Source organism: Populus trichocarpa, chromosome 8 (genome assembly GCF_000002775.5).
Source record: "Populus trichocarpa isolate Nisqually-1 chromosome 8, P.trichocarpa_v4.1, whole genome shotgun sequence".
Taxonomy (NCBI): domain Eukaryota; kingdom Viridiplantae; phylum Streptophyta; class Magnoliopsida; order Malpighiales; family Salicaceae; genus Populus; species Populus trichocarpa.
Genome location: NC_037292.2, coordinates 4272814 through 4294202, shown reverse-complemented (window position 1 = coordinate 4294202; position 21389 = coordinate 4272814). Strand labels below are relative to the sequence as shown.

At 34.3% G+C, this 21389-nt stretch overlaps 3 protein-coding genes and 2 pseudogenes across 3 annotated transcripts; all 5 read right to left on the bottom strand.

The window, feature by feature from the left end:
- Positions 1–836: 836 nt before the first annotated feature.
- On the bottom strand, positions 837–5613 carry LOC7494507 (protein trichome birefringence-like 30). The gene is made up of 5 exons (XM_002311198.4): positions 5098–5613; positions 4757–4928; positions 4335–4540; positions 4035–4193; positions 837–1386 (listed from the first exon to the last, which is right to left on the bottom strand). The coding sequence occupies exons 1-5, from the start codon at positions 5508–5510 to the stop codon at positions 1050–1052; spliced, it is 1287 nt and encodes a 428-aa protein (XP_002311234.4). The 5' UTR covers positions 5511–5613; the 3' UTR covers positions 837–1049.
- Positions 5614–7997: 2384 nt separating this feature from the next.
- On the bottom strand, positions 7998–10522 carry LOC7494506 (protein trichome birefringence-like 30; annotated as a pseudogene).
- A 133-nt stretch (positions 10523–10655) lies between these two features.
- LOC7494505 (xylan O-acetyltransferase 1) lies at positions 10656–12980 on the bottom strand. Its single transcript, XM_002311196.4, has 5 exons — positions 12270–12980; positions 11997–12171; positions 11599–11801; positions 11324–11485; positions 10656–11102 (listed from the first exon to the last, which is right to left on the bottom strand). The coding sequence occupies exons 1-5, from the start codon at positions 12719–12721 to the stop codon at positions 10754–10756; spliced, it is 1341 nt and encodes a 446-aa protein (XP_002311232.3). The 5' UTR covers positions 12722–12980; the 3' UTR covers positions 10656–10753.
- Positions 12981–14203: 1223 nt separating this feature from the next.
- On the bottom strand, positions 14204–16850 carry LOC112328508 (xylan O-acetyltransferase 1-like; annotated as a pseudogene).
- Positions 16851–17003: 153 nt separating this feature from the next.
- On the bottom strand, positions 17004–21078 carry LOC7494503 (xylan O-acetyltransferase 1). Its single transcript, XM_002311195.4, has 5 exons — positions 20261–21078; positions 19991–20162; positions 18370–18569; positions 18114–18272; positions 17004–17665 (listed from the first exon to the last, which is right to left on the bottom strand). Exons 1-5 carry the CDS (start codon positions 20851–20853, stop codon positions 17317–17319), a joined length of 1473 nt encoding a protein of 490 aa, XP_002311231.2. The 5' UTR covers positions 20854–21078; the 3' UTR covers positions 17004–17316.
- Positions 21079–21389: the final 311 nt, after the last annotated feature.

Sequence of the window (21389 nt, the reverse complement as noted above, 5' to 3'; positions counted from 1 at the left end):
CTCACAATGTTATTCATTCAATTTTATCGTTCTTCTTTCTTTCCGAGTACGCCTAGTATGAAGCAGAGAGAACCTCAATTTTGAAAGCAGTGATATAGCCTGAAATTGAATAGTCCAAGCACTTCATGCCAGGAGGAATGGCAGATTGAACCATACAAATTGTGTCAGAGGCCCAAATCCAAAAAACCTCGATAAGTTCATGATGAAAGCCCAAAATAAAAAACCCATAGTATTCTCTAATGCTTGGACTCGATGTGTCACAGACCCAAAAACGAAAAGCTCTCAACGTTCTTGTGCAGGTGAGGCGCTTAGCGCGTCGCAGGCCGAAATTCAAATTAGATAATATGATTTTTGGGAGCCCGACTAAAAAATCCCCCTAATTTCAGGGCGTTGTCTTTTACTGCCGAAATTCAAATCAGGTGATAAGATGCTTGGCAGCCCGACTAGAAAATCCCCCTATTTTCAGAGGGCGTTGTCTTTTACGCCGAAATTCAAATCAGGTGATGTGATGCTTGGCAGCCCGACTAGAAAATCCCCCGTTTGCACAGCTATGGAATCTATGAAAACTTTGGCAAACGAAACTTTTCAAGCATATTAACAAAATAAGTATAAAATAAAAGGATATTGATATTAATTACGGCAATAACATCAAAATGCTACACATTCTAGATTCTAGATATATTATTATTAAGAGAGGGCCAGAGGGGTGCTGCTAAATGCAACGACAGTTTTGTCATTATCACTGCTTATTCTTTAAAATAGCCAATATACTCTCTCCGTTAATGTTTACAATATTCCAGATTAGTGTTGATTTGAAGAGGCCACGCTAGTCCATCTTGAAGAGCAAGCAGTGAAAATATTAAATTTCATAGTGAATTTAGCAATACCCTTAAGAGATACACCGTTCACATTTGCTTCAGGATATTCAAATAAAAGGCAATTTAATTCCTCATTTTAATGAGCTGCCAACTATATAATTAGGTGATGATGATGATGAACAAGAATTCATGGAAACACCAATACTAGTATAGAAGAAAACGGCATAGAAATCAATATTGGTTGGTGATGTATGCGTAGAGCAGCTCATTCCATGTATCAGGCAGCCCAGGGACACACCAGTGAACACAGTCGGAATACTTGGCTGGATTTGCTTTCTGCTCCGGTGAGGGCACCTTGTTATAAATAGAAGGATGTGCATCTTTTCTATACTCGGAGAGGGTGGTTATATTGAGAAACTTGATTGGAAATTTCATTGAATGGATCACCTTTTCTGCTATTGCAAAATATCGATGGTCATTGCTACCCTCCAATGGTATGGACATGTTCAGAATTGGAGTAGTCTCTTTCTCACACATAACCGCATCTGCGTTGTTCCAGTCCAAGGCCCTGTAACGCATTGCATTCACTTGTAAGTTGTAATCCGCCATCGCCAATCTTTCTAATTAATCAACTTCAAGAGTTACAGTCCCCATCAAGATATTCCATTTCCAATCCATGTTATTATTATGCTGTTGCTGAAAGGAACAGTAAACTTATTTTTGCTTTTTCCCTTTCGTTGTGCTGTGGACCACGAAAGCCCGTGCATGTGTGTGTGTGTGTGTGTGTATAAACAATGAATTATAAATCTCTATCAAGGGATATGCTTATACGTTTAGGTGATATATATGAATCAATTTCAGGCGATAAAAATTGATGTTGTAAGAGTGTGATTGAATTTTAGATGGCAGGGATCCATTCTTAAAGGTTATTAATCAATTTCAGAGGATAATAATTTTCATTGGTGGGTTATCAGAAGAATAAAATCACTAGTGGGTCATCGGAAAGATAGAAATTAACGTTTAAAGGGTATGGGTCGATTACAAAGAAGGTAGCAATTCAATTAGAGGGGGTAGAAATCCATATTTAGAGGATGGGATATGATTTTGAAAAGACTGAAATCAATTTTACACCATAATTCATAAGGTAGAATTCAACTTCAATGTAAAAAATTGATATTGAAGGGACTGTAAGTTATTATCAATTAGTATAAATCAATTTTAAATGATACAAATATAGTTTTCTGAGTCAAATTAAATTTTATAGACAGACTAGAAATTAATTTTAGATGGTATGTACAAATTAATATTAAAAGAACTGATATCGGATGAAATCGAATTTTATAGGTTAAAAAGGCTGTCATTAAATTTCTACATTGTTAATACCTGTGATGGGAATCAATTTCATAAGGTGGGAATTCAGATTTTGAGGATATAAGTTGATTTTCAAAGGATAGGAATTAGCAATTGGATGATAGGAGTTGATTTCAAGGTATATTTTAATTGATTTAATGTGGTTGGGATTAAATTTCAAATGATAAGATTTCAAGTTCAAAGGTTAAGAACTGATTTTCAAGAACAAGACTTGATTTCAAGTTTTATCAATATCAGAAATTAGAGTTTAAAACTCAATGGATAATGATACATATTTTGGAAGTACGTAAGAATCAATTTAGAGGTATGAACCGACAGTGAGAGGATTTTAATTAATTTTCAGACAACAGGAATCAAATTTAGAGAGTATGAATTTTTTTTTCAAGGTTAAGATTTTATTCTCTATGACTGGAATTAACATGGAGAAAGAATGCAGATATCTTTAAAAATTCACGTTCCAAGAATATCATGAATTGATTAGACTCCATATAGATTATGATTCGCTGGAGTTGGATAATTTTTTTTGCAAGAATAAAAATAAATATGTAAATTTTTTAATATTTTTTAAAATATAATTATTATATAAAAAATTCTATGCATGCATTTAGTTAAATATATCAAGAACCATCTATGCCAATAAATACAAAAAATAAAGTGTTAACGCATTTATTCAATTCGTCTCTCCACAAGTCGAATAATTTTTTTAACAAAAAAAATTAATGTGTAGATGTTATTAACATATTTTTTGACATCGAGTAAAAATTATAATTATGAATTAAAAAGTCGATGCTTACATATAATAAAATATAGTAAAAATCATAAGTGTTAATAAAAACATATAAGATCTCAAACTAATTTTAATACGATAGAAGAATGGAATAATATTGTAATTGCTATATTGAAGCATCATTTTCTTAGCTTTTTGTATAATGATTTTTCAAAAACAAAAAGTGTTAAGAAAAAAAATTAACACAAATTACAAAAAAAAAGGATAAGAACAAAAAGAATAACATAAATATGCCAAGTGTAGAGTGATAAATATTCGAAGTGCAAAAAATAAAAAATAATTTTTTTTTCAAAAAAAAGCTTTAAAGAAAAAAAAGAAAACTAAAAAAATATTACAAAAAAATAATGATAAAAAAAGATGATAAATAGGATAAATGTAAAATAATAAAAATATTAAATTACAATTATGCAATTTCAATAGGAAAACATCATTTCTAGTACATGTATAATTATTTTAATTGAAATTTTAATTCTTTCACATGTCGATTAAAAGTTATTGACTTTAATCGTGTATTTTTATATTTAGTCAATTGTACGGAAGGCTATAATTTTATATTATTCTTGCTGATAAGGTAAATATTAAACAACCGACAAACAAATTAAGGACACTATTTTTTTTTTAAACTAGGCCAAGAGTGGATTATAATTTAATCTTATATTTTTGATGAATTTTTAAGTTAATACTTCTAATTTTAAAAATTTCAAGGTGGGTTATATATTGATCACGTGCGTTGCATGCGTTGAAAGAATTATCATATCTTTTTTTATTATTATTAAAGTAATAAAACTATTTTGTATTTATTTAAAATAAATGATATACAAAACAAAATTTCAAAGATAGGTTGGTGATTAAAGAGATTTAATTTCTTCGTTTACCTTTTGAATTTGAACGTAAGGTTCGAGAGAATTTATCCCTTGAATAAACTGGGCTGATATAGAAGTCTTCTTCTTTTTTTTAAAATAATTTGAGGGAAAAAATAATTAAGATTAATGTTTAAACTAATATAAAATACGTCTAGGTATTGAACCATAAAAAAAAGGGAATTCCTTGTTATTTACCTGACATGTAGAGGAGCCATGCTGTTGAAGAAAACTTCGGTACGACTAGGATCAACTTGCTCGTCAACCCACTTGGCCCATGTCCTTAACGATATTTCATACGCTACATGTGCTTCGATTACATCATACTCCTTGGCCCTCTCGTCAAATGGTCCTCGTCTTTGTCATCGATTACACAGGTAAAGAGTTAGCTTGCTCTCTGTTATGATCGAGATTACTCTTATCTAAAAAATGGAGACTTCAAGAATTAATTATTCTTGAGTACACATACATATATATATAGCATAATATAGTCCTTACATCAGTCTCACAGTGGGATGCTTGATCCACCAGGCGTACGTGTCAAAGATGAGATAGTCTGTACTCTTCCAAGTCTTCTGTCCCTTCTCCGAAATTGAATCAGAAATTATTGAAATGTTCGATGCTCCGTTCCTCATTTTTGGAGGGTCTCCGTTCGACTTTACTAGAAACGGAGCCCAGTAAGATTCAATGGTAGCATTGTACTCCTGATCAAGAAAACAAAAATCATGCTGTAATTGCCAGTAAATCCCTTACTTAATTACTGCCTCATGGAAAAACTTACACTCCTGAATTCCTTCCCCCCTTGATTTCTATCTCTTATCCTCGTCGTCCTCGTCGTCTTCTTCTTTTTTCGTCCCAAGGCAATGAATATATAGTAAAAAGAAAAGCTTAAGTAGGTCGATAATGTACGTATGTGTTACCTCAATGATGAAACGGTTGCTATAGGTGGAAAAGGTCGTCCTCTTCTTGCCAGGTGAAATGGCGGATTGAACCAAACAAACCAGGGACATCCACTGATTTTGATGTATCGAATCTCCAACAAACATAAGCCTTTTCCCTCTAAGTTTCTCGAGGAACAATTTTGCGTTGAACCTTCATCCCCCGTAAAAAAAATATATTACATATTTATTTATTAACAGCAGCATTCCTTAAAGAGTATCAATTACGAATAACTAATAGAATAAACTACAAACAATTAATGAATTCATATTGATCATGATACTTTATAAGTTATAATTAACAAAGAAATAAATATACTTACTTTGGTAAAGAACAACCTTTTGGCTGCCACCTCCAACTCTGGTACATGGAATCCGGCCTTCCATTCTTTGTGCATGAAATCCATTGTTGGATATAAGGACATTCATCCTCCCTGTACAAAGGATGTGTTTTGTTATCAAAAACCCATTTTCCTGTGAATATATCACAAGAATCCTTCGGTTCCGATCGAAGCTTTTCCACTTGTTTGGTTGACACAAACACTTCTTTGTCTTCTTGTTTTCTTTCAGTTCGATGATGACTCTTGTCACTCTTTAAGTGGGACGGGATTGATCCCGAATCTGTGTGCTCACTGAAAACAAAGCAAGGAAGGAGAGAGATCAAGAATATTGCTACAGTACTTGATACGAGTTTAGAGTGTTGGAGTTTCAGATTGCCAAATTTTCCCTGCTTCATCGTGACTGTTTAGAGGAACTGGGTTTGCCTTGGGGCCAATTATATACGCTACGAATTATGAAAGAGTGCTGAAAAAGAATAATAAAAAAAAGAGCAAAAAAACTAATGTCGGTATCATTAGTTTTCCTTCTTATTCTTTTTTCAACCATTAGTCTTCCCGTTTATGATAAGTTATTAGTGCTGTGAAGATATGTACAATTTTTTTATACATAATGGAAATATAGTTATTTGATTATTAGTAGCAATGCTAGCTAGCATCCACGTTCCTTTAATAATGGCAAGCCTTGCCCATAAAATTGATGCAGCTTTGTCTTTCCACAGTTCCTCCAAACCAACGAACACCATTAAAATTATAAGGGGAAGAAATCGTGTGTTGACTAATTCTAAATATATTTTTGATTGATGAGAGAAAGCAAGACCTGCCGTGTTCCACTTGAACCTGATTTTAGCAAGTTGTTCAGGTTTTAATATATATAATTAGAAGAAATATTAAATTGTTGTTTTTTTAGATGTTTTTAATGGTTTTAATGTTAAAAATAAAAAAATTATTTTTGATTCATTTTAAATTTAAAAATACTTTTAAAAAATACTCTACAGTACATTATCAAACACACAGTAAATCTCTTGTTTTTTTTCACAAGCTTGTTTCTATCTTTTACTTTTAATGCATGAAATTCCCATGTGCCCTCCTGTTAGCTAGAATCTCTTAAGCTTTCTGTAGAACTGCTTTCTCTGACCTGTGATCATTAATTTAATTCGAGTCTTCCCCTTTTGGCATGCCACTGTACCTAAAGAATCTTGTTAAATACTTTGTAATAGATATAAATAAGAATATCTTGAAATATTGTTAATTAAAATGAAAAATCCTTTTGAAGTTTAAAGTGTTTGGCTACTGCATACGCTGTGATTCTACTAATGATTATATGGTCCGTATAAACTCGATTGCTCACGCGTCAATCTCAATACTTTATGTGTTATGCTATTTGTATAAATGTCAAATCGAACGTCTCATGTCCTTACCTACCAAAGCTGTGCTCCTAGCAACTCTCGTGATTATTGACTAATGAATATAATTTGCCATGACAGCTACTCGCAGGGCACTACTACTGACTACTCTAGATTAAAAACCCTTTTCTTCCTTGAAATCATAGAGATGCAACTCCTTGGTGCAGACAAGCTACTTATCTCATTATGGTTTTGTTTTGATGGATATGAGATTTATTTGATTAATTAAAATATTCAGGCCCAGACAGTCTCATTGCTGCCCTTCTAATAGCATCCTTTGGAACTAGCACTAGCAACCTCACAGTGAGGCAATTAGCAATTAGCAATTAGCAAATAGCAATCAATTCAAGGCAAGGCAAGCATATTTACCAGAATGCCGACGCAGCAATATCACGTGCCAACGTTATAATTTTGGGCGTAGAGTATTTCCTATCCAATCTTCAGAACTCTTAAAGTCTACGCATGGGAGCGTCATGATTAACTATTTAAAGTTTTGGATTTTTCTCATCGTGCAATATTAAAAGAAAAAAAAAACCCGACAGATTCTCCTTGAAGAAAGAATGTGCGGGACATGTGACCATCTGAGAATTTAAAGCTTAAGCAATCTGAGATCAAATCCAACTCGTGTTAAGAACGAGGTAGATTAAAGGAGGGATCGATTGTCCTAGATTCGCAGTCCAATAATATATCCAATAAGCCTGCTATCAAGCTAGAAATTTAAGAAAAAACAAGAGCCTCGGACAAACTTGAGATCGAAAACATGAGGTTGGATCAGCCAATGAAGCAGCAAGTTGTCTCGGGCAGCATCTCTATGCCAGCGCTTTAAAGGTTCCAGTTTTCAGAGATTTTTAATAAGATGGTTTTTGATTAGCAGCAGCCTCCGAGAGTGTGCTCTAGTAGAACTTTCGGGAATGTCTAAGGTTATCGATAAGATCTCTTTTTAGTAGGCCCAATGATCCAAAATGCTTTCAGGTCCATTATAGATGTACTTTGTGAGCCTGCCCATCAACAAATCTACTTTAAAGAAGCCCACATTATTATTATTATTATTATTATTAAAGATTCCTCATAACTTTTCTGTCGGATTAAGCTTTCTAAATGGCTCGTTTTACATTTTCCCCATTCTCATAGGTTCCCTTGAGACAAAAGTGTTTTAGGAACGACCATAAAAAATGTTGGGATGTCTTCAATTTTAGAACACTTTTGTCTTCTTCTTCTTCAAGCGTTGATTAGATATATACATTTATATAAAAATAAAATCCAATCATGAATGTGATGATGTGAAATGATAAGCCGTCGAGATTTTACTTATAACTGGGATTTTTCATTGTATTTTTTTTACCAGTCTAGAATATGATGACATAATATTACATGCTTGGTTAAATTCAATTTCATTGCGGTTCTATGCTACTTTGTCACATCAATTGCTTACCAAATTTCATGAGCTGGGCAGTTGAAAAAATGCCCTCTTTCCTCCGGAAATCAATTGAAAGTTTGCCTCTTTTTAATTGTCAAACAGATCATGAATGTGCTCTTCTAAATTAAATTGTAATAACAAAGTTGATTTCGACAATTTCTAATCTACTTCTCCTAAGAGAACTGAATCCGTAACACACCTTGTACATTACACGAAGATAACAGGAAAAAAAAAAAACCTGTAGGAGGAAAAAGGAACTGATGTCGCTCAAGAGAGGAAAGCAATATATGTGTACAATAATTCAGTCCATGCGTCACGCACTCCCGGGAGACACCAATGAACACAATCTGCGTGCATGGCTGGGTTAGACTTTTGTTCTGGAGAGAGTAACTTGCTCCCACGAGCACCATAGAAAATGAAGTGAGCTAGGTTTTGTGGATGGCTACAGTGACAGTGTATCCGTAATTGTTGAAGAGCAGAAACAATTTATTCCATACTTTTTATAAAGAAGTTATTGTTGATTGATAGAAGATGACTACACAAGATATCAAGTTCGCTCAATACATAAAATAAATTACCAGACATGTTGAGGAGCCATGCTATTGAAGAAGATTTTCGTTCGATCAGGATCAATATTTTCCTCAACCCATTTGGCGCATGTCCTCAAAGCTCTCTCAAATGCTATATGCCGATCAATTTCATCATAAATATTGTTGGCGCCTTGCCTTTTTCATCAAATCACAAGTGTAAAATTAACTGATGAAAATTACTCTTATCTAAAAGAGAGAGATGGAGAATTGGAAACACGGTTGAACTTAGTACTTACAATACTTTCATGGTGGGATACCTCATCCACCATATATAGGTATAAAAATGAGATAGTCTATCCGCTTCCAATTATCACCAGTGCTCTTTGAAATTGATCCAGCCATGATTATGGGGTCCCTTTTCCCGTCCCTTGACATTGGAGGGTCTGAATTGGACTCAACCAGAAATGGAGCCCGGTAAAATTCAATGGATGCATTGCATTCCTGAAAAAAGATAATTAAAACAGCAGAGTAATCAGAGTAATTTAGTAATTCTTGACTTTCTGTCTCAACAAAAGTTATGTTCCTTTGTTTTCCCAATTAAATTGATTTTCTTGGTTTCAGGCTTCTTTGCATGCAAATGAAAAGACTTGCCAATGGAAGTAGGTATTTGCGTTTTAATCATTACCTCTATTATAAAGGCCTGGATATAGTCCGAATATCTCAATCTCTTCTTGGCTGGTGGAATGGCAGATTGGATCAAGCAAGATAGTGATACCCACTGATTTAGATTTATTGAATCTCCAACAAACATAAGCCGCTTTCCTCCAAGTTTTTCCAGCAACAATTCTGCACTGAACCTGATCAGAGGTGCATAAAAATAATTAGCATCTTTCCCAGGAAAGCGAACATGGGGTGGCAATTATGACCGGGAGACAATTCCTGTTAATACCTTTGGTGTCATGATGATGATACATGAACGAGTAACAAAACAAAACAAAAGGCCTCAAAGAATACATGAATACTAGTAAAAAACGATGAGATGATATACAGAAAGAAAAATGTTTCCTTACTTGGGAAAAGAACAATCTCTCGGTTGCCATCTCCAATTCTGGTACGTGGAATCCTGCTTCCCATTTTTCATGCAGGTAACCCCCTCTGAGAAACGCACATTCATCTTCTTTGTATAAAGGACGTGTTATGTTATCAAAAACCCATTCTCCTGTGAAAATGTCACAACTTTCTAATGGTTCTATAGTTTTTTCAGCTTTTCTGTTAGGGACTGATGAATTCACATCTTGATCACTTTCTGCTTCAACTTTATGATCATTGTTGACATTCTTCGGAGTTTCTTTAACTGCTGGCCCTTTCCGATCGAATGAAAACAAGTTGAAGTATACATGCTCCTTGAACACATAGCAAGCAAGGAAAGAAAACAAAAAAATTACTGAAACGATTAATATGGATATTGAACGGCAATATTTCAGGTTGCCACTGACATGCTTCATTGCGGCTGTTTCCAATTGGATTTGAAGCCTTGAGTTGTGAATGAATGATATGGAGATGAAACTAAAGAAGTGCAAAAGTAATGTGATCAATGTTTAGTATATCTACTTTAATAGCTGTAATTAACATATATATGTTATGTATCATACCCCTAATTAATGGAGAAATGTTTTGCATTTCCAATATTATTCACGTTCATTGAAGTTTCCAAGTTTTCTTAAAAAATGTATGCAATCTGGTCTTTCAACAACTGCCTTAATTAGGAAGACTCTGATAGATAATTGTGAATTTTTTAGATGAATTACGAAATTTGCAACGACCCCAAGATTTTGTAGCGTATGAGCTTGTAGATTATCCTGTATTAACATTATCAGTGAACACTTTTTTAGAAATGAATCAAGTACTGAAGTTATTTGTTTTGTAGAGACAAGGAAATAATAATTATTTCATACTTCACAAGATGCCTTTATCACCAGCTAAGAGTGGATGGCATGACATCTTTATACCTCAATAAATTCCATTTAGTTGAGGTGTCACTCATTTTTATTAATCACCTTTTCGATTTCAACTAAAGTTCACGAGGAACGAGAAATGTTTTTAATCGAAGGGTTATACACACGAGCATATATTGATTGCGCTGTTTCAATTTCATTACATCTTTACCTTTAATATTAACTCAACATCAACAAATAATCAAACTGCAGAGGTTATATAGCAATTATATGCTTTCATTAAGAATCAATTAAATTAAATTACCAAAGAAAAAACCAGAATGTAATCTGTTGGAGTCAAGTACGAGAGATGATATATGTGTAGAGCAGCTCATTCCATGTATCAGGAAGTCCAGGCAGACACCAGTGCAAACAATCGGCATACTTGAGTGGGTCAGACTTTTCCTCCGGCGAGAGTAACTTGCCTTCAATAGCTGTGTAAATGGACGTGTGTGCATCTTTCCGATATTCAGACAGTGTGGTTACATTGAGGAAGTTGACTGGTACTTTCATTGAACGAGTCACATTCACTGCGATCGCAAAAAGTTGTCGGTTCGTTCCCACATCGAATGGCTTGGACTTGTTTAGGATCGGTTTAGTTTCATTAGAACACTTAATCCCATCAGGATTGTCCCAGTCCAGGTTCCTATTGCATTTTCCGTGCACATTGTCAGCTTAAAACTGAAATCATTCTAACATATAAAATTTTAGTGCCTAATGCATCCATAAACGCAGTCAAGAAGAAAATTGCAATTGGCAGGGGCAAGATGCATTATGGATGAAAAAAGTAAGAAGAAAGAACACAAAACGTATGAAATGAACAACAATCTGGTGCCAAAACAAGGACTCTGAGTTAGATTGCTGCACCTGGCATGGGTAGGAGACATGCTGCTGAAGAAAACAGAGGAATGCTTGGGATCAACATTTTCCTCCACCCATTTGGCCCACGTCCTCAAAACTCTCTCATATGCTATTGGCAACTCAACTTCATCATACTCTATGGGGCCTTCAACAAATGATCCTCCTCGCCTTTTCCATAACTCCACAAGAAGGGAATCAACCTCTTGGTTATGCTAAAACTATTGATTAAATATGCACAGAAGCTGGATTGAAAGGGGAAAAAAAAAAGACTTGATACTTACAATACTTTTGAATAAATAGACGTCATCCACCAAATATAAGTGTTGAATATAAGGTAATCGACATTCTTCCAGTCATCTCCATGTTTTGAGATTGATTCGGGCATGATAACGCGGTCCGATTGGCCATTCCTATTTGATACAGCATCCGAATTGGACTCGACCAAAAAAGGAGCCCAGTAAAACTCTATGGTAGCGTTGTAGTCCTTCAAATTTACAGATGAATCAAATCATATAATGATGATAAATTCTCCACTTGATTAATAAATGGCATAATTCACCACCTTTACTGCCATTCTACACATTAATTTGAGGGATTACAAAGCAAAAGCTAAATCTGTGTCGATGTGATTTATTCTAGGTATGAAAAGTGATCTTAATTTGAGGGAGTAAAGAGATACCTCAATTTTGAAGACACTGAGAAAACTTGAGCTGCTTGACAAACTCTTCTTGTCTAGAGGAATCACAGATTGGACCAGACAAATCATGGATTCCCATTGCTGACGATTCAATGAATCTCCTACAAACATAAGCCTCTTCCCTCTAAGTTTCTCCAGCAACAACGTTGCTTTGAACCTGAGTTAGACCAAAGTAGAAACCATATATATACAATCATTTACTAATTAGAAGAGACTAGAAACTGAGCTGATCAGGAAAGTAAAGAGAGTACTTACTTGGGCAAAGAGCAATCTCTGGGCTGCCATCTCCAATTTTGATACATTGAATCCTTCCTTCCATTTTTTATGCAAGTCACTGAATCAGTCAGGAACTCACAGTCTTCTTCTTTATATAGAGGATGAGTCAACTTATCAAGAACCCACTCTCCTAGGAAGATATCACACTCTTTCCGTGGCAACACCACTTCTTCATCTTCATGATCTCCTTCAACAGAAACCAGCTCCATATTTACATTTTCTTTAGTACCCTTTGCTGAGGGCCTAACATCATCAATATTGCTATTTTCTTGAACTGCTGGGTACTCCTCCAAGATCCCTTTGAATCTTGGATATGGGAGTGCCACAAAATTTTCATTGAAAAGAACACACGCAACGATAGAGAAAGTAAAAAATACCAAGATTGAGGGGTAATTACAGCTCTGGCTTCTAAGGCCACCTCCATCCTTCATGGTGTCTTCTCTGAAAATGATCTCACTTCAGTTCCATAAAAAGACAATCAATGGCGGTGGCCATAGAAATGACAGTCTTGTTTCCTTTCAAGTTGCTGTGAAGAGTGAAACAATATACTGGCACACGATTCATTGGTTAATAAACATAAAACTCACTGATTTGTCCAATTTAAGAAGTTGATCTGAGGTTTTCTCACTAAGCTCATCAACACGTGGATTGTTTTTGCTTTTCTGATGACTTTTTCTATGTTGACTTGAATTTGAGGACTAAAAAGATAGGTATGCGATCCCGTGATTGGTGATTCCAAATTTCCAATGTGTGAAGCTTAGGGATTTAATAAAATTATATTTTAGCTTACAAAATCACAGGATTTTCCCCCGTTAATATACGAAAATTTCAACAATTCTTTGACGTCCCCACAAAAGTTACAGGGGATGGTGTCGCATTCAAGAAGTGGTCCCCCGACAGGAACCTCTGTCCCCATTTGTCACTTCAGGTTGATGGAGATAAACTACACGGGTAAATCTGGCTTGGAATAATTTTTATATTTTCTATTCGAGTCTTGGCCTTTTAAAAAACAATATAGCCTCGTATGAACATATTCATTATAATAAATAAGATAATGTCTTGAGATGCAATATATATTTTTCTTAATCCTGGCAGTTTAAACAGATTTTTTGAAATGCTGACATAGTGTATTTGATAATGTGATTAGTGATATTTTTATTTAAAAAAATATTAAATTGATTAATGATTTTTTTGTATGTTTTAACATTCTCCTATTAAGATTATAAAAAACTACTAAAAAAAATTGAATTTTTAAAAAGAAATTTTAAAAAAAATCTTAAATGGCTGTATCAAAGGGTACCTTATTCAATGGCGTGTGGTGGCATAATATTTTACTGGTATCGTGCTAAATTTTACATGTGAGTATGGTTATAATTATTTTTTAAATTATTTTTTATTTGATAAAATATTAACAAATATTTTTTTTTATTTTTTTAAAATTATTTTTGATATCAACACATCAAAATAATCAGAAAATACTAAAAAAAATTAATTTAAAGCAAATAAAAAATAAAAATAATATTTTTTTAAAAAATTATTTTTAAAACACAAAAATAAATAAAACATATATATCCAAACGGAATATACCCGATGTAGAAGTTTCTTCCAAAACCATTGAAATAAGCAGCAACTAGGAGCAACAAGTGACGCAGTGAACCTTACTTGCAGTAAATTTAGTAAATATTATTTTTTAAAGTGTTTTTTTTTAATAATATTTTTTTTATATCAATAAATTAAAATGATTAAAAAATATTAATTTAATTTTTTTTTAAATATAAATTTAAAAAATACAGCACAACGCTTTCCAAAACAATAATTTGATAAGGTTTTCTGAGTCTTGGAAGATTTGGACTGTGGTTGCTGGCTTGAGATGCATTGACAGCGTGCAGGATTACAAGGATATACTGTTTTTTTTTCCTTTCAAAATAGCTTATTCAGAATATGTGACAAATATTACAACAAGGATTTGATTATACAGCAGTGTTGATTGTAATGTAAATGCTAGTACAAAATCGAGCTTACTGCCAGATTGAGAAAACATGGTAATTGAGCGTCAGTTAATAAACACAGCTGAAGAGACCAAACTGCACTTCACTACTCTGGAAAATAAGAACAAAAGGCTGTAGTTCCGGAGTTGTCATGCCATCAATTAATCCTTCTGAACATTGTTTCACATGAAAAAGTCTAATTGCTTGCTCCCAAGGCAACAGATTGAATTGTTTTGTATGTGCGCCAACTGCCAATTTGGCAAAGTGGTCATTTTCTTTCCTCCGAGGTAAGAATAAAAAAAAATGAGACCTATCAAAATTTCATTTGTTTATTATCCGGTTTTTAGACTTTGGAGAAAGCAAAATGCTAAAGGGTCAAGCGTGAGAAATGATGGGTGCGTGTAGGAACTCGTTCCAAGTATCAGGTAAACCAGGGAACACCAATGGATACAATCTGCGTACATCGGGTTGGTTTGCTGCTCTTTTGTGAGCAGATGGCCCTGACGAGAGGCCTAGATCGAGGAATGAGCATCTTTTCTGTACTTCGAGAGGGTGCTGATGTTAATCAAGTAAACAGGCAATTTCATCGATTGAGTCACATATGCTTCAATCACAATTAGCCTGCGATCGGCACCTACATACAACGGAGTGGTCATGTTGAGAACTGGGATAGTCTCCTAAGAATACTTGATCCCATCAGGGTTGTTCCAATCCAAGCTCCTAATGTTCCATTTGCATGTATCCATCCATATTAAACGTCATTTCAGATCTTTCACTGTATCTAGGTGGTTTAAAAGACTAGAAGACATCAATTCACTAATATCTACTACCAGGAAAAGAAAAGGAGTATAAGCCTTAAGAACTTGGCTTACCTGAATTGCATAGGGGACATGCTGATGAAGTAGCCTGAAGTTAAATTAGGATCTACATTTTCTTCAACCCACTTAGCCCATGTCCTCAGAACTCTTCCGAAAGCTGCTGTCCGTTCTATCTCATCATATTCTGTGGCACCTTCATTGAATGTTCCTTGCTTTCTTCCAGCGTTCCATCAAATTCAAGATAGGAAACATGTCAAACTTCGTTACTTTCTTTCCGCATTTAATTAAGAAGACTAAAAGCCTGATTTACTTACAAAACTTTCATATTATCGGAGTTCACCCACCATATTTACGTGTTGAAAATCAGGTAGTCCACACCTTTCCATTTGTCTCCACGCTTCTTGATTGATTCTGGCATACTAATGCGGTCTAATACACTGTGCTTCAATGGATCATCTGAATTCTATTCGAACGGTGCCCAATAAAACTCCACTGTCGTGTTATATTCCTAAATCAACAAAAGGAGGAACAAACAACCATACCTGAGGGTGTTAATTAACCACAGAAACAAGTGCATGAGACCTATGTATATTGCATTGTATACATGCAACCTTTGACTTCAATAGACATGGAAGCTGAATGAAATCTGTATCTCTTAATTGATAAGCCTTCACGTGCAAATGCAAATGCAACATTGAATATGGATGTGCATATTAATTAGTTGGTGGTACATTATTTAAAGAAGAAATTAATTAGCTGCAGGTTCAAAATTATTCACAAAAAAGATAGGCTTAGAGTTGACTAAATTAAATAGGCGAAGTCACTGGAAAGAATGCCATAATTATATCATCCGTTCACTTCTAATCCAGTGAAAGAAAACGCAAGCTTGTTGAAAGAGATAGATACCTCGATCCTGAAAATAGATACAGAGCCAGAATCGCTCAGGCTCTTCTTTGCCAAAGGGACACCAGATTGAACCAGGCAAAACCAGATTCCCACTGGTTCCTATTTAATGAATCTCCGACGACATAAGCCTCTTTCCACGTACGAAGTTTCTCAAGCAACAATTTTGCTTTGAATCTTGATCTACGAAAACATACTAACAAAAATGACCTCCTTTTGAAAACATACTACATACTGACAAGTTTCTCACATTTTTCCTCTATGTACAAAGGATGAGTCACATTATCGAAAACCCATTGCCCTGTGAAAAGATCACAGTCCTTCGGTGGCAATATAACCTCCTCATCTTTCTCTCTGATTCCTTTAAGTTCACTTCTTGATAACAAAAATGACCCTGCTAATACTGGCTTGATGTTCTCACTGCACATAAAAGATCTTGAAGAGGAGTATCAAGAAAACCACAAGAAGAAAATAGTTGTGTAAGTAAGCCATTAAAGTTGGATCTGCACTCGATTAGTGTTGCTGAATAGCTGAGCACAGGAACCTATAACTGGCAGGATGGAAGTAAAAAGAGAATGCGATAGGGAAGAGCTTTTGTTTTACTTTGATTAGAAGTTACTATTAACCAGTAGGGAAAAACGAGGGACAAGACAAGATTAGAAAAATGACAAAGTTTTATGATTGAATCATATGCTATACATCATATTGGGGGACCAAGCCTTCTGGCTTACTGTACGTAAAATCGTAACAAAAATTTGATTTTTATAAAAAAATTACAATTTTCCTTTCTTTGTTGCTTCTTTTCCACCCGTTCTTTCTTGGAATTGTGGTTTAAACATGAAGACTGCTAATTTGTTCTTTTACTGCTCTGATCAATCCCGTGGAGGCTAATTATTGCTGAATTTCTTATATTTTTCAAGAAAGAAATGCGAGCAACCAGCGAGAAATCATAAGCCAGCCATAGAAAAGGAAGATTAAAAATGTTGCCATGAATGCATTCGAACTTCACATACAAGTTTGTATTTGTTCTTTATTCTCTTCCCACGACCCACATGTTCATTATACAATTCAAATGGGTTTATCAAGCTGTCCGTTTTTAAACTTAATTTGGCATGCTTTGCTCTAATTACTCGGGATTTGGCATGCCTAATCATCTCCCTCTCCCACATCTGTCAAATGAAGCAGAACAAATTTCCAGAACAATGTTGATGACGGTCCGGACCTATAATTCAAGCTATGAGAGGCTAAAAAAAAAGAGGAAACCAGGAGAAATTACAAAGTAGAAAACAAAACATTGCACGTGTTAATTCCTAGGGGTCACGTGCGAGAAATTATACGTGTGTAAATGAATTCATTCCACGTGTCAGGCAACCCGGGCAGACACCAGTGGATACAGTCGGCATATGTTTCCGGGTCAGCCTGCTGCTCCGGGGTTAGCATTTTGCCCTGACGGATGGTGTGGACTGAAGTATGTGCATCTTTTCTGTACTCGGAAAGTTTAGTAATGTTGAGAAAATGGACAGGCACTTTCATCGATCCAGTAATATTAGCTGCAACCACAAAGAGCCTACGGTCCGTGCCCACATTCAATGGCATGCTTACATTCAGAATTGGGGCTGTCTCCTTGGCACATTTTATGCCATCCGGGTTCTCCCAGTCCAAGCTCCTGTTCCATGCATTTCCATCGGTGTCGTTATCGCAGAGAGAAAATAAAATGATCAACTAGAAAAACCGAAAAGTAACCATCATGGAATAAATGCAGTTTCTTAATTAATTATTAACTAGTCAAATCATGATTAGTGATCATAGGACCCATATCAACCACCCGAGAATCACCGAATGCCAAATTAGAGGATTTGGTACAACAATCCACCCACTGGAACTAATCGACAACTAGAGAAAACTTGTAGAGGTTGAACTAAAATGCCTTTTTTATTATTTGCAATAAAAAAAACATAAATTATTTTTTTAATCAAAGCCACGTTGGATTTGAAGTGAAGGCTTGGGAGTTATCAGTCTTTTTGTTTTTTGTCCTCAAAATCAACAGTAATGCCAAGATAAAGGCGAACAGCAATAAATTTAGTATGTAACAAAAATTCAGATATGAGCATTACTTGATATGAAGAGGAGACATGCTACTGAAGAAGACGGTGGTACGATTGGGATCCACATTTTTCTCCACCCACTTCGACCACGTATTTAAAACTCTCCTGTACGCTACTGGCCGTTCGATCTCGTCATACTCGGTGGACCCTTCATCAAACGATCCACGTCTGTCCCAATATCATCAAATAACAAATCAACTCCGTGCATGATTTTGAGTTGAAACACTAAATCATCAAAGCAAGATCTATAAGGACATAAACTTACAGAACTTTCATGCTGAAAGTGTTCATCCACCAGATGTATGTGTTAAAAATCAGGTAGTCGACATTCTTCCAGTCGACACCATGCTTATCAATTGATTCAGGCATGATTATTCTGTTCAAGATGCTGTGCATATTTGGATCGTCGGAGTTTGACTCGACCAAAAACGGGGCCCAATAGAACTCCACTGTTGCATTATAGTCCTACGGAGAAGGAGGGGAAAAAAAACATCAAAGCATTATGAGTATAGTACTGTCATAAGAAGGAAGGATCGAGTTCCAGACGTGATTTGTAACAATTATCCCAAAGATGAATTTGACAGACATGAACAGTATGTAAAGATGTCCAACAGGCAGTTTTACTCGAAATATTGATAACAAAAGATTAAATTGTTATATGGAGATTAATTTTTTTAAAAAAAATTATATGATCATTTAAAAAAATTAATTGTTGTTAAATCTGGGAGCTTTGAGACGCTATCATTTTCAACTCACCTAGAAATACAGACACGAGACTTTTAAAAGCTTTGCAAATTTACTTTCTTGATATGAAAGCAAGCTGAAAATTTCCGCTGCCAACTGGCAGTATCTTCACTTTTACACGTTCTTTGGTATCTTCGATATCTTTATAGGAAAGCATGCATGATGAGTGCTTCTAATTTTTGTCAAAAAATAATTTTCTAAACAGTAAATTATTTTAAATATTTAGTAGAATATTAAAAAATAAATTATAAAACACTTTCAGTATATTACTATAATATAAAAAATAAACTGATAAATAACTTATCAATATTTAAAAAAAATTATAAAAAATTAGAAGTCAAATTTGATGGATAAAAAAGTTGAAATAGAATGGAATTGAAAGGAAAATCTAATTTTATAAATTATTTCAAATAAAAAATAGCTATACAAAAAATAAAACTAAATCTAATTGATAAAAAAGTTGAAGAAATATAAAATAAAAACAATAATTTTATAAATTATTTCAAATAAAATAAATACTAATAAAAAAATTAAGACGAAATCTAAAAATATTAAAAGATGATGAAATTAAAAAAAATCATAAATTATTTCAAATAAAATAAATAAAAATAAAAAATAGGAGCAAAAAATGATAGATAAAAAATTAATTAAAAAATATAAGAGATAAAAAGTAACAATTAAAAGAATGAAAATCAAATTGATATAAAAATCAAATTAAATTAAATTCTAATAAGGGATGAAATTAAAAAAAAAATACATAGTAATCAAAAAATTAAAAATCAAATTTGATATAATCAATAAATAACAAGATATTTGCGAATTTTTTGCAACTTTTAGAAAATGTTTTTAATCAAAAATTTTCTAAAAATCAAATCAGATTTTTTAGTGAAAAATAATATTTTTTATTGATTAATTTTTTAATAGTAAACAACAAGAAAAATTTTAAATATTATTTTTCATGAAACAAATATGAATTAATGGATTCATTGTCATGATAAATCATCATTAATAGCAGTAAAAAGGTATTTAAATATTAAATAAATTTTGTCAAAAGATTTAGTGAAGGTGAATATGGACAATGATATAACACCGTATATTTGTTTGATGTCTCCAGATAGAGAACAGGAGCAGGGGAGAGGTACCTCGATTCTGAACACAGCTAAAGATCCAGTCTTGTTCAAACTCTTTCTTCCAGGAGGGATTACGGATTGAACAAAACAAATCATTGATTCCCACTGATTCCTATTCAACGAATCCCCAACAAACATAAGCCTCTTATTCCTTAACTTGTTTAGCAGTAGCCTTGGCTTGAACCTTAAACAGACGAAGACATAAAAACCATCAAACAGATGAGCTAAAATCAAGAAAACACATGTAAAGCAAATTCAGGAATTGATGAAATATGTACTTACTTTGGCAAAGAACAATCTCTAGGTTGCCATTTCCAATTCTGGTACAAAGAATCCTTTCTTCCATTCCTCATGCAAGTCACTTGTGCTGTAAGGAACTCACATTCATCCTCTTTATACAAAGGGCGTGTCTCGTTGTCAAAAACCCATTCTCCTGTGAAAAGATCACACTCTTCTGGTGGCAATTCAACATCAACATCATCTTCTTCGATGATTGGCAATTCAATCTTTTCCTCATCTTCTTTTGATCCACTAGACTTCAATTTATCAGATTCTTGATTCTCTTCAAACTCCTGATCAACTTGAGGTTCTTCCAGTGAAGTTCTTGAACCAACCGAAGCTGGGAGTTCTCGGTCCTTCTTGAGGGTTTCTTGAACTGGGGTGGTTCCTTTTGATAGCTCTTCTTGGATTTCTTGAGATTTAGGCCATGAAAATGGGAACTCGGCAATTGACTTCACGTCCTCATTGTACATGAAGACTCCGAAGATAAAGATAGAGGATACCACAACAAATACAGAGAGATTGTTGTTCTTCCTGTGTTTCATGGCTATGGTTACTGAAGAGAGGAGAGGCGACTTCCTCCTTGATGTCTGCATGAGTAGAATGGTAAGAGAAGAGAAGGGAGAGACAAGGAAATATAGAGAGGCATTGACTAGATATGACAGAGAAAAACTTATGTTCTATCAGTTTCTTTAATTTGTTTGTTTAATATTGGATTTGGTGAGATGGGTTTTTCTTCAAGTAACCGGTTAGTCTTCTGGTGGATGGAGAGTTGTCTCTCTCAATTCTTTTTCCCCTTCTGAATCCATTTTTCTAACTACTTTGTCCAGCTCGTTCCAAAAAATAACATATCGGAGAGAATTAAACGAAAAGGGAGTAGTAGTTTCGAAGTCTCTTAGTTGGTCTTTGTCTAACAAAAATTTTGGTGAGTATATGGTCTTATATGGTTAATGACAAGGATTTAAATTATGATGCTGGTGTCGATGCTTCAAGGTAAATTAAGCTCTTCGAGGCCAACACAATTCTAAATTAAGGACCAAGCGGTGGCGTGCAATAGGGTATATCTAAATTTGCTATATGTGCATTAACTCGAGTATAATGTGGAAGTCGGTTATCGTTGGACATCCTGAAG

What these genes read in the sequence shown, in the direction of transcription:
- LOC7494505 (XM_002311196.4), bottom strand. Translation starts at nt 12,721, where the DNA reads ATGAAGGATGGAGGTGGCCTTAGAAGCCAGAGCTGTAATTACCCCTCA. An exon ending in AGAGATTGCTCTTTGCCCAA is followed by an intron (nt 12,172 to 12,269) that starts GTAAGTACTCTC and finishes GGTCTAACTCAG; the next exon opens with GTTCAAAGCAACGTTGTTGC. An exon ending in TCTATTTATTCAAAAGTATT is followed by an intron (nt 11,486 to 11,598) that starts GTAAGTATCAAG and finishes GTTATGGAAAAG; the next exon opens with GCGAGGAGGATCATTTGTTG.
- LOC7494507 (XM_002311198.4), bottom strand. Translation starts at nt 5,510, where the DNA reads ATGAAGCAGGGAAAATTTGGCAATCTGAAACTCCAACACTCTAAACTC. An exon ending in GCAACCGTTTCATCATTGAG is followed by an intron (nt 4,541 to 4,756) that starts GTAACACATACG and finishes TTTCTTGATCAG; the next exon opens with GAGTACAATGCTACCATTGA. An exon ending in ATGGCTCCTCTACATGTCAG is followed by an intron (nt 1,387 to 4,034) that starts GTAAATAACAAG and finishes AATGCGTTACAG; the next exon opens with GGCCTTGGACTGGAACAACG.
- LOC7494503 (XM_002311195.4), bottom strand. Translation starts at nt 20,853, where the DNA reads ATGCAGACATCAAGGAGGAAGTCGCCTCTCCTCTCTTCAGTAACCATA. An exon ending in AGAGATTGTTCTTTGCCAAA is followed by an intron (nt 20,163 to 20,260) that starts GTAAGTACATAT and finishes CGTCTGTTTAAG; the next exon opens with GTTCAAGCCAAGGCTACTGC. An exon ending in ACTTTCAGCATGAAAGTTCT is followed by an intron (nt 18,273 to 18,369) that starts GTAAGTTTATGT and finishes ATATTGGGACAG; the next exon opens with ACGTGGATCGTTTGATGAAG.